Below are 12,559 nucleotides of genomic sequence, written 5' to 3' on the forward strand. Positions count from 1 at the left end.
CCTAAGATAAAATACAAAAAATAGTATAAGGGCAGACTAGATGGATCATGAGGTCTTTTTCTGCGGTCAGTCTTCAATGTTTCCATGTTTCTATGGAGCCAGGGCCCATCTTTTATGACCCTTTTTTCAGTGGTCATTTAACAGATAGTAACAAAGTCACAGAGTTGGAAGGTACTTTGCAGGTCATCTAGTCCAACCCCCTGCCGAAGCATCTGCTTCTACCGAGGACTGAACTCACAGCTTGTGAGATTGTGAGTGACAAGGTTGAGACAAACAGCCATATTAATTGAAACAGACAAACAAACAGACCATAAAGGCAAGCATTTAGAATTCTGTTTCAGAATTCTGTTTTCTTTGGATTACGCATCCTGATGTCCTGGGTTTTCAGTCCCTTGCCCTAGGTCTCCTTTGCCTTCTTAGTTTCCTGAAGTTTCTGCAACCAGAAGGCCTTAATCCTTCTCATTTGTGTTCAAAAAGCATTTTTATTAAAGGAAACCTGTCCATAGAAAAGGCATCCCCATCAGCTCCTCATATTCTTCGCTATCTCTTGTTGTAATGTCATGACTATAAGTTTACAAAGAAGCTCAGTGGTTCCAGACAGAGAGATTTGATCCTGTAATTGAGTGCTTCACAATTATTTTCTGTTACACCCCCCCCAGGAAGAAGTAAACATTACGGGCACGTAATGTTTAAGTGAGTCCTAAATTTATTTGGCTTCACGCTGTCCACTGCCCACATTTTTAGACACAGTAAACATACCGGTCTTTCCTCGTCTCCCACCATAGTCACAGTGAAGCTAAGGGCTACATACACTTTGTCATATTACCTCATCTTAGCTTTTGGGAGACTTTTGTTTGTCTCATTATCTCCATTTTCCTCCTCCTTTCTTTTAATCCCTGTTAAAGTCAATATTCCCCACCAGTGTTCCCTCTAATTTTTTTTGGGGGTGGGCGGAAAAGTATAGTGTCTGAGCGGCAGTCCCTTTGGGACTGGGCGGCACAGAAATATTAAATAAATAAACAAACAAACAAACAAACAAACAAATAAAAAACCCACCCTGTTTTGCCTCAGAGAATTTCAAAATAAAATACTGTACTGTGTGTCTATAACAGTGAGCTCATACTAGGGCAACTCTATCAATATCAAAATGCCACTTAAATAGTTGAGCTAGTTTCAAACTAGATTTTGATTTTATTTATTTATTATTATTTATTATTTGGATTTGTATGCCGCCCCTCTCCGAAGACTCGGGGCGGCTCACAACAAATTTTCTTTCTCTCTTCCTTACTCCCATTCTTTTTCTTTCTCTTTTCCTTCCTCTCTTTTTTCTATCTGATTCTCTCTCTTCCTCTCTTCCTCACTCTCTCCTTCCCTCTCACTCTTTCCCTCTCAGCTTCTGGGCAGGTTTGAAAAACTCTGAGTTGATGATGATTTTTAAGTGAGCGATTGCTCACTGCTCAGCTTAGAGGGAACTATGTTCCCCACAACATTCTAACATGACTACCTTTCTACAAATCTTATAGGTGTTACAATAGCAATTGGGATTGGAATTTCCACCACTGAGCAATGTGATTGTAAAATTCAATATCATATGACTGCATTGCTTAGTAACAACAATCCCAATTACTCTCATGAACCTCAAACCCATTTGGATTGTTAAGTGGGAAGAGGCAGAAGCCCCAGGCAAGCAGGCTGGTGGATGAAAATGTGTAGGTAATCCAGGTTGGTAAGGAGGTGCTAGGCATAATTGCTATAGAGTAAGATTTAAGATTTAAGATTTATTAGATTTGTATGCCGCCCCTCTCCGAAGACTCGGAGCGGCTCACAACAAGAGTACAGGTGAGTACGTTGAGGAAGGGTGGAAAAGTGTACACTTCCCTTCCCATACTGTCAATGGGAAGGTGGGCGTTGCAGGCAGACAATATGGATTGCAGGCAGGGGGGAAAAGGAAAGAAACAGTTACTTCTGACTTCCTGCCAACTTCTGTACTGACATTGTTTCTGGGAAGCTGACAAGGAATATTGGAAATCACAATCAGATGACTACGGCTCATTGAAGTATCATAATCATGAACTGGGCACAGAACAACAGCAATACCACTTACTTATACAGTGGTACCTCTACTTACGAACTTAATTCGTCCCATGACCAGGTTCTTAAGTAGAAAAGTTTGAAAGAAGCAATTTTTCCCATAGGAATCAATGTAAAAGCAAATAATGTGTGCGATTGGGGAAACAGCAGGGAGGGTGGAGGCCCTGTTTCCTCCCAGGAGATTCCTAGAGAGGTCTCACGGAGGCTTCTCATGGCTTTTCCGGTTACAGTTTCGGAGCCTCGGGTTTGTAAGTGGAAAATGGTTCTTGAGAAGAGGCAAAAATATCTTGAACACCCGGTTTTTATTTAGAAAAGTTCATAAGTAGAGGCGTTTGTAGATAGAGGTACCATTGTATACCGCTTCATAGTGCTTTTACAGCCCTCTCTAAACAGTTTACAGAGTCAGCATATTTTCTTTAACAATCTGAGTCCCCATTTTACCCACCTCAGAAAGATGGAAGGCTGAGTCAACCTTGAACTGGTGAGCATTGAACTCCTGCATCAACTCCTGCAATACTGCATTCTAAATGCTACGCCACCCATAGAAGTCCAGGTTCATGCAATCATGTAATTGCAAGGACATTGCAAAGGTTGGAACTATGGAACTCACTGGCACTTTGAGGCTTGGTTATAACTCCCCACATTCACTGCTACTTTTAACTTTGAATGGTCACTAAATGAGTGAACTTAACTTGAGTTCTACTTATATGTGGGAAGTTACCATTATATATTATAATACAGTGGTACCTCAAGATACGAACCCCTCATCTTACGAACAACTGGTGATACGAACCCGGGGTTCAGAAAAATTTTGCCTCTTCTTACGAACTTTTTTCGAGTTACGAACCGGCGTTTGGAGACTGCTGGGAAGCCGCGCGGCTGTTTTAAAAGGTGACAGCCGGGCGGCGGGGCTTCCCAGAAGCCTCCCGAACGCCGGTTCGTAACTCGAACAAAGTTCGTAAGAAGAGGCAAAATTTTTCTGAACCCCGGGTTCGGTTCGGGAGGTTGCTGGGAAGCCCCCCAGGCCGGCTGCGACCTTTTAAAAGAGCCGCGCCGCTTCCCATCTGTCTCCTGAAGCCGAATGCGGAAGTTCGGCTTTGGCGTTTGACTTCAGGAGACAGCTGGGAAGCGACGCGGCTGTTTTAAAAGGTTGCAGCCGGCCTGGGGGGCTTCCCAGCACCCCCTCGAACCCCAAACCCGGGTTCAGGGGGGTGCTGGGAAGCCCCCCAGGCCGGCTGCGACCTTTTAAAAGAGCCGCGCCGCTTCCCAGCTGTCTCCTGAAGCCGAACGCGGAAGTTCGGCTTTGCCGTTCGGCTTCAGGAGACAGATGGGAAGCGGCGCGGCTCTTTTAAAAGGTCGCAGCCGGCCTGGGGGGCTTCCCAGCACACCCCCGAACCCCGAACCTGGGTTTGGGGGGGTGCTGGGAAGCCCCCCAGGACGGCTGCAACCTTTTAAAAGAGCCGCACCGCTTCCCAGCTGTCTCCTGAAGCCGAACGCGGAAGTTCAGCTTTGCCATTCGGCTTCAGGAGACAGCTGGGAAGCAGCGCAGCTGTTTTAAAAGGTCGCAGCTGGCCTGGGGGGCTTCCCAGCACCCCCCCGAACCCCGAACCTGGGTTTGGGGGGGTGCTGGGAAGCCCCCCAGGCCAGCTGTCACCTTTTAAAACAGCCGCGTGGCTTCCCAGCAGTCGCAGAAAGCCGTTTTTTTGCGGGGGGGGGGGGTTTGGTTGCACGGATTAATTGACTTTACATTGTTTCCTATGGGAAACAATGTTTCGTCTTACGAACCTTTCGTCTTACGAACCTCCTCCTTGCACCAATTAAGTTCGTATCATGAGGTATTACTGTATATGATTACTATAGTAGATGATACGGAAATGCATTATTATGTAAGGAGTAGTTACCTTTTCATTCACTGAAAATATTTCTTGAGGATTGCAGCTTCAATCGCCATTTCGTCCTCAGATCTCCATTTGCTGGGGGAATCTTCTGCCTCTTTGTCATGACGCTGAAGCTTAATAGGAAAGAAAAAAAGGGTTATTATTTTGAGGGGAAAGTAATCGAAGCAATTATTGTCGTGGTCACAAAGGGTGGCCTTTTTATCCAGTTCCTTGATTCCAAAAAACTATTTCTGATTTTTGATTAATTGGGAAGATTTCAAATTATCAAACTTCTGTCATCTGCACCTCTATAACTGTCTGGTTTGGTGCTGCAACCCAACAGGACCGACACAGACTTCAGAGGACAATCAGAACTGCAGAAAAAAACAATTGCTGCCAACCTGCCTTCCATTGAGGACCTGTATACTGCACGAGTCAAAAAGAGGGCGGGGAAAATATTTACTGCCCCCTCACATCCTGGACACAAACTCCTACCCTCAAAACGTCGCTACAGAGCACTGCACACCAAGACAACTAGACACAAGAACAGGTTTTTTTCCGAACGCCATCACTCTACTAAACAAATAATTCCCTCAACACTGTCAGACTTTCTACTAAATCTGCACTTCTATTCTACTAGTTTTTCTCATCATTCCTATCACCCATTTCCTCCCATGTTGACTGTATGATTGTAACTTGTTGCTTATATCCTAAGATTTTTATTAATATTGCTTCTTCATTGCTTATTTGACCCCATGACAATCATTAAGTGTCGTACCACATGATTCTTGACAAATGTATATTTTATTTTATGTACGCTGAGAGCATATGCACCAAGACAAATTCCTTGTGTGTCCAATCACACTTGGCCAATAAAATTCTATTCTATTCTATCATTTCAACTTTCTCAGCTTTTTGTTCCTCCACTTCATTTACCTCATACACATGCACGTACACACATACAGAATGTTTTGTGTAAAGGAAGAACCAGGAGACAAAACCAAAAACAAGTATATACTGTACCTAGTATTTCTATAATATAGAGAAACAGTGAATATTTTCTAATGCATCTATTCCAGAAAGAAGACCAGACACCTCAGAAATCTAATACTTGAGAAGCAATTCAGGCAAGGAGAACTTCAGAAGCATCTCCATGTGTGACATGATCAATGTATCTTAAAGCAACCAGAAGGATCATAGAGGAAACCATTTTCTAGGAGAAGCCTTCTCTGACGGTGGGTCTTAACCTCATTCCAGGCTGAGGCTTACAATTTAATAAAGCTTTTGTTACAGGTCAAATGTGGTCAGCCTATTACAGTTGAATCAGATTCGTGGAGAACTGGAAATAAAATAAATGAATTGTGAGAAAGATAGAGTGAAATTATCCTTGTTGAGAAAAACTCAGCCATCTCCAAAGGGGGCGAGGGGAGGTTTAAAAAAAAGAAAAGGGAGGTGGAAGCACATTTCATGTTCACTCAGATGTAGATCTCACTCATTCCATCATTCAGTGTTAGTGGATTTTACTCCTTGTAAATGTATTTTAGACTGAAGCCTTCAACAACAATCATATTTATTTTTATTTATCCATTTGTCCAATACACAATACATATGGAAGAGAATAGACATGAAGTAATATATATATAAAGATAATATGTAAAAATAGAGGAGAAGATATATGAAAGGAAGAAAATATATATGATATATGAGATAAAGGAAAGACAATTGGACAAGGGACGAAAGGCAGGCTAGTGCACTTATGTATGCCCCTTACTGAGCTCTTAGGAACCTGGAGAGGTCAATCATGGATAGTGTAAGGGAGAAATATTGGGGATTAGGGGTTGACACTATTGAGTCCGGTAATGAGTTCCACGCTTCGACAACTCGATTGTTAAAGTCATATTTTTTACAGTCAAGTTTGGAGCGGTTAATATTAAGTTTGAATCTGTTGTGTGCTCTTGTGTTGTTGCGGTTGAAGCTGAAGTAGTCATTGACCGGTAGGATGTTGCAGCATATGATCTTGTGGGCAATACTTAAATCGTGTTTTAGGTGCCATAGTTCTATTTTTGTAGAGTATTCTGTTTTGAGTGGAGGAGTGAAGGGCTCTTCTGGTGAAATATCTTTGGACGTTTTCAAGGGTGTTGATGTCCGAGATGTGGTATGGTTCCAGACAGATGAGCTGTATTCAAGGATGGGTCTGGCAAAAGTTTTGTAGGCTCTTGTGAGTAGTGTGAGATTGCCGGAGCAGAAGCTACGTAGGATCAGGTTAACAACTATAGAAGCCTTTTTGGCAATATTGCGCAGTGGGCTTTAGCACTTAGGTCATTTGATATTAGTATTCCAAGGTCTTTTACTGAGTGTGGATTGGCTGTGAGAATTTGTTTATTCAGTTTATATATGAGGTTTGGATTCTTTTTGCCGATGTGGAGGGTAGAGCATTTGTTGGTTGATATTTGAAGTTGCCAGGTGTTAGACCAATCTGAGACAAAGTCAAGGTCTTTTTGGAGAGTAAATGTGTTGTCAGTGGTGTTGAAAAGTTTTACATTAATTCATCCAATTCATTCTTATCCCTTCTAATCCAAGCATCTTTAAGCACATCTGGACCGGATTTTTATTGTCTGAAACAAATGACAGAATACCAGAGTTGGAATGCACCTTGGAGGTCTTCTAGTCCAACCCTCTGCTCAAACAGAGATCCTATAGACCTATAGCATTTTAGACAAATGGTTGCCCAATCTCTCCTTAGAAACCTCCAGTGTTGGAGCACCTACAACATCTGGAGACAAGTGGTTCCACTGATTAATTATTCTAACTGTCAGAAAATTTCTTCTTAGTTCTAGGTTGGTTCTCTCCATTGCTTTTTGTCCTGCTTTCAGATATTTGGAGAATAAGTTGACCTCTTCTTTTTTTATGGCAGCCCCTTAGATATTGGAACATTGCTATCATGTCAGCCCCTAGTCCTACTCCTTGTCTCCTTCCATGCAGAGGAGAAGATTGATCAAAGCAACGTTTCTAATCTCATCCAGATGGCATTTCTTAAGTTTGGCAACTTAATTTCCCATGCAGGCTAGGGAATTCTGGTGGTTGAAGCCCATACATGTTAAAGTTGCCAAGTTTTAAAACACTGATTAAGATGGACAGTTGGGTTTGAGAAGCTGCCTATCGCTGACAATTCTCACAACTCCCTACAGCAGTGATGGCGAACCTAGGGCACGGATGATATCTGCTGGCATGTGAGCCATTGCCCTAGCTCAGCTCCAATGTGCATGTGTGTGCCAGCCAGCTGATTTTGGGCTTGCACAGATGCCCTGGGAGGGTGTTTTCGACTTCCAGAGCTTCCGGGGTGATGGGGGAGGGCGTTTTTACCCTTACTCAGCTCCAGGGAAACCCAGAAGTAGGGAAACAGGCCATTTCCGGCTTCCATAGGACCTCCGGGGTCTGGGGGAAGCTGTTTTTGCCCTCCCCATGCATTGAATTAGGGGGTGGGGACTCATGCATGTGCTATAGCATGCACACATGCCCTTTCGGCACCTGAGGGGGGAAATAAGAATAAGAATTTATTAGATTTGTATGCCACTCCTCTCCGAAGATTCGCCATCACTGCCCTACAGCATTCAAAATGACTTTGCTCCACCACCATCATGACTAGCCCAAATTTATCCTAAATTAAAACCAAATTGTTGGAGATGCTTAAACACAAACAAAACATTTTTTCCACATGTGGTGGACTTGCCCAAAAATTTAAAAAATATGGATTAAAATTAGAAACTGGATATATGAAATCAATAAAATTAAACTGCAACTCAAACCAGATATCTTCCTACTAGATATCATAGATATGAGAATCAAGAAAGAAGAATACCATGTAATACAACACTTAATTACAGCAAGCAGCATCATTATAGCACAAGATTGGAAGAAAGAAGAACCACCAACAGAAAGAGATATGATCAAAAAAATGCTTGACTGTGCAGAATATGATACACTAACACAAAAATTGAAAAACGATAAAAAAACTACAACCTTTAGACACATGGAAAAAAATTTATAACTGGGTTTACAACCGAAAAAAGAACAGATGTACATAAGGTTAAAATAAAAAATGAAAGATAGTACAAAAGCAAACCAAATATAGATAAATAACACTTTATTTATTTGTTGACAAATTCTTTTTACCTATGTTATTATTGTTATCGCCATATACCGTGTTTCCCCGAAAGTAAGACAGTGTCTTACTTTCTTTTTATCCCCAAAAGCCCCACTATGTCTTACTTCCGGGGTATGTCTTATATTGGAAAACTCCCCACTGGCGACCTCCCTCCCTCCCTCCCTTTTATTTTAAACATGTTTCTGACCTGCGAGATGGCTCCAGCTGCGGCTTCTGCTGCCACTTCCATGGATTACAATGGAGATTTCCAAGCTGGTTATCAGGAAATCGACGGCATCAATTTGGGTTACTTGCAGATTAACGGCACGAAGATTAGCGGCGCGCAGCTAGATGAGAGGGAGGCGGCAATACCCCCGTGTTTCCCCGAAAGTAAGACATATGTCTTACTTTCGGGGTACGGCTTATATTAGCCGACCCCCCTGAAACCCCCGATACGTCTTACAATCGGGGGTGTCTTACTATCGGGGAAACAGGGTAGGTATATATATATGTATATGTAGGTATAATTCATGTGTGTATAGGTATATAATTTCGCTGATATGATTATCTGTGAACTTACAACAAGACAAGCTGCAAGGATGCAGCAGGGGAGGGAGGGGAGGGATGGGATTATATGTTGTATTGTCTTATAACAGACATTCTACAATTGTATTCACAAATTGACAATACACTGACCTGTTTTGTGTGTTTTTTAATTTGTATATAATTCAATAAAACTTATTTTTTTTAAAAAAAGAATTTATTAGATTTGTATGCCACCCCTCTCCGAAGATTCGCCATCACTGCCCTACAGCATTCAAAATGACTTTGCTCAAGAGTCTTGAGTTTATAACTGTTTCCAGGAACTCTGGTTAGAAAAAGCAGCTTCTAAATCTGTGCCTCCATGTTGTATTGCACTCATGTCAGAAGCATCTAGCACTTCTAAATTCAGAGGTGGTGACACCACTGTTGCCCAGGAGATGCCCAAATGGAAGCTCCTGTCATGTCACCGACAAGATCTGGAGTGAAGGACAGGAGCTCATGGCAGAACTTGGGTCTCAAACGTAGGCTTGCTAACCTTCAACCCAACGTCCTAACCACGCAAGACACCTTGCCTCTATGTTATTTCCACTAATTGTACACTTCCACTGTGTAAGTGCTTGTCAAATGCTGGGCAAGCTGTTGATTTGGGAGATGACAGTAATTTTGTATAGTTTTGAACTGGGACTTTCTTGCTGCAAAGTGGAAGAAAGAGTGAGATTGCTTTGTGTGGATGAGTTAATGAATGACATATTGAACTTCCCTTAAGCTCTATCGCAACAATGACAATAACAACAGTCTGCCCTGCCACAGTGTTATCCGTTTTAATAAAACAACTTAAAACCAGGCTGTCAGCTTTGCTGGCAACTTCACACTGGGGGGTGGGAGGACAGGGAAGAGAGGAAGTGAATCCCCCCCCAAAAAAACAAATATTCAAAGAGTCTGACTGTTTACAAGTGATCAAAAGTGACAGTTGGTGCTTATTGGTGGAGGAGTTTTTCTGCTTGAAGTAAAACAGGAGGATAATTTATCTGGAAAGCCGGGAAGCCAGACAGCAGTAATGATCTGCTTAGAGAAAGGAAGATTTTAGAAGAATATTTGTACCACAGAATAAGGATTTAAAGCAAGATGGCAGTACAGGTTTTTTTGTTTTTGTTTTTAAATCTGCCTTAATGCTGAGAAAAGTGTGATCCCCCCCCCCCCTTGGCAATTTAGATTTCCAGAACTGAAATAACACCAGCTTAGTATGGCTAAAGGTTTTAATTAATTTCTAACAGCACAACAGGTCAAAGTTCTCTTATATTTATCCTTACTTTAAAGATCCTTAAAACAGTGTTATGTATTGAATGTATACAGTGGTGTTAAGCCCTGTTAAATGAAACTAATCTTTCGATGACCCTAACTGTTAACTCCAACTGTTTTGGAGAGAAACTTACAACATTCATATTTGGGAGGTCTTGTTCAAGGATCATGATCGGTTAAGGACCTTGGGCCTAGAGTATAAATTACAGGCATTTTGCCTGCTGTTCCTTGTAGAACGGGATGTAGAAAGGAGAAGGGTTCAAAGATAAGCAGAGACCATCGTAGGAGCGAAAGAACCCAACTTTATTCCAAGAGCGAATGCGTCAATTCACATTTATTTCCCGGCCAGCTTTCTTATAGGAATGTTATCACTATGCAACTTTTGCTCTGCACATGTGCAGTTTGCAGAGCAAACGTTGTGGTAATTCATATGCAATGAACAGTATAGCATTCTTAATGTTGCATAATGCAAGGGCAAATCTATGAAAGTCTTGGCAATAGGTTTTGAGGTATCAGCAAACACACTCCTACAAGCTGGAATTTCCCCAGGCTGGCATTTTCCCAGTTCTACCAGAATTCCGTGTTTGCAAAACCTGAGCAAAACTCATGCTAACTTATGCTAACAGCATAATTATTAGTTTGTTTGTTTGTTTGTTTGTTTGTTTGTTTGTTTGTTCGTTCGTTCATTCATTCATTCATTCATTCATTCATTCATTTATTTATTTATTTATTTATTTATTAGATTTGTATGCTGCCCCGCTCCGTACACTCGGGGCGGCTAACAACAGTAAAAAACAATATAAACAAATCTAATATTAAAAGTAGTTTAAAAACCCCAATTTAAGAAACCAATCATACATACAAACATACCATGCATAAATTCTATAAGCCTAGGGTGAAGGGAATATCTCAACTCCCCCATGCCTGACGACACAGGTGGATTTTAAGGAGCTTACGAAAGGCAAGGAGGGTGGGGACAACCCTGATATCTGGGAGGAGTTGGTTCCAGAGGGTCGGGGCCGCCACAGAGAAGGCTCTTCCCCTGGGTCCTGCCAGACGACATTGTTTAGTCGACGGAACCCGGAGAAAGCAAACTCTGTGGGACTTAACTGGTCGCTGGGATTCGTGTGGCAGAAGGCGGTCCCAGAGATATTCTGGCCCAATGCCATGAAGGGCTTTATAGGTCATAACCAACACTTTGAATTGTGACCGGAAACCGATCAGCAACCAATGCAGACTGCGGAGTGTTGGTGTAACATGGGCATATTTAGGGAAGCCCATGATTGCTCTCGCAGCTTCATTCTGCACGATCTGAAGTTTCCGAACATTTTTCAAAGGTAGCCCCATGTAGAGAGTGTTACAGTAGTCGAGCCTCAAGGTGATGAGGGCATGAGTGACTGTGAGCAGTGAACTGAGCATTCATGTGTGGCTCTATGTCACACCTGGGCTTGCCCAACCATGTGACCTTATACCTACAGAAGGAATACTACAGTTCCTCCATTCCAATTTTGAGTCAATAAATGCTGCTGTAGCTATGCTGGTCTGCTTGCCTGCTGAAGCCCATACACAATAGGTGTTGTGACTTTAGAGTTGCTCTTTAGAAAGATTGGGTCCATTGCACACAAATGTCCTGAAATTTCTTTTCCTAGCATTTCCTCCTTTCTGTCCTGTATCTGCTTTAGATGAAGACAGGCATCCAAAACATCCAGAGCTTGGTTCCTACTAGTTTGGACCGGTTCTACAGAACTGGTAGTAATTTGGTGGCCTGAATTGCTGGAACTGGCAGTGGCCTAAGTCTGCCATGCCCCTGAGCATATTCTCTGGGTAGCACCCATGATGGCGCCATCTTGTTTTTTGCTTCTGCTCATGCACGGAAGCCTTTTTAAAGTACTGCTCATGCGCGCACCCACGCGGTGCGCTCCTGAGCAAACCGGCAGCTGGAGAATCCAGAACCCGCTCCTGCAAACACCTCTAAAATTGAGTGAGGTGTTCATTGAAGAAGCTGGAAATGAATACTTATGTCAAATAAATCAGATAAAGGCAACATTCTAGAGATTAGATTATAGGCTACAAAACTAAGTTGAAGAATCAATTGCTCTCCTTACAGAGAAGTTGTAGCTTCATCAAAGATCAAATGCATTTAAAGGTTATCAGCGGCATTATGAAAAGATAAATTGTCTTGGGCTTAGATTTTAACTTTGAAAACACAGTCCCTTCCCTTTAAAACGAATAAAATAAATAAATAAAAGGTCCATTTTCATCCTTCCAGATTCCCAGAACTGAGATGAGGGAATTGAAAATACCATTAATATTCATTGCTGAGTGTTTTGTTCCACTAAGTTAAAACAAGCCAATATACAGTGTCAAATTGCAATTCCCCAGAACTCTGCTTCCCTTTCTCTATATTGTACATCTTCCTGTAATCTCTCTGCAATTGACCCTTAAGAAAGGATTTAGTGGACCTAATGAGATATGTAGCAAAATCTCACATCTTGTACAGGTAGTTCTCAACTTACAATCACAATTGAGCCACAAAATTTCTGTTATTAAGTGAGGCATTTGTTAAGTGAAGACAAATAAAGGGAAATATTTCTTCACCCAGAGG

At 42.0% G+C, this 12,559-nt stretch overlaps 1 protein-coding gene across 1 annotated transcript in view; it reads right to left on the reverse strand.

The window, feature by feature from the left end:
- Positions 1 to 12,559, reverse strand: part of FHIT (fragile histidine triad diadenosine triphosphatase) — a 1,178,051-nt gene that overhangs the window by 8,437 nt on the left and 1,157,055 nt on the right. Inside the window, exon 6 of the mRNA XM_070735724.1 lies at positions 3,993 to 4,102. Within this exon, the coding sequence (XP_070591825.1) occupies positions 4,001 to 4,102 (102 nt within the window). The 3' untranslated portion in view covers positions 3,993 to 4,000. The remainder of the gene's footprint in view (positions 1 to 3,992; positions 4,103 to 12,559) is intronic.

Source organism: Erythrolamprus reginae, chromosome 2, assembly GCF_031021105.1.
Source record: "Erythrolamprus reginae isolate rEryReg1 chromosome 2, rEryReg1.hap1, whole genome shotgun sequence".
Taxonomy (NCBI): Eukaryota; Metazoa; Chordata; class Lepidosauria; order Squamata; family Dipsadidae; genus Erythrolamprus; species Erythrolamprus reginae.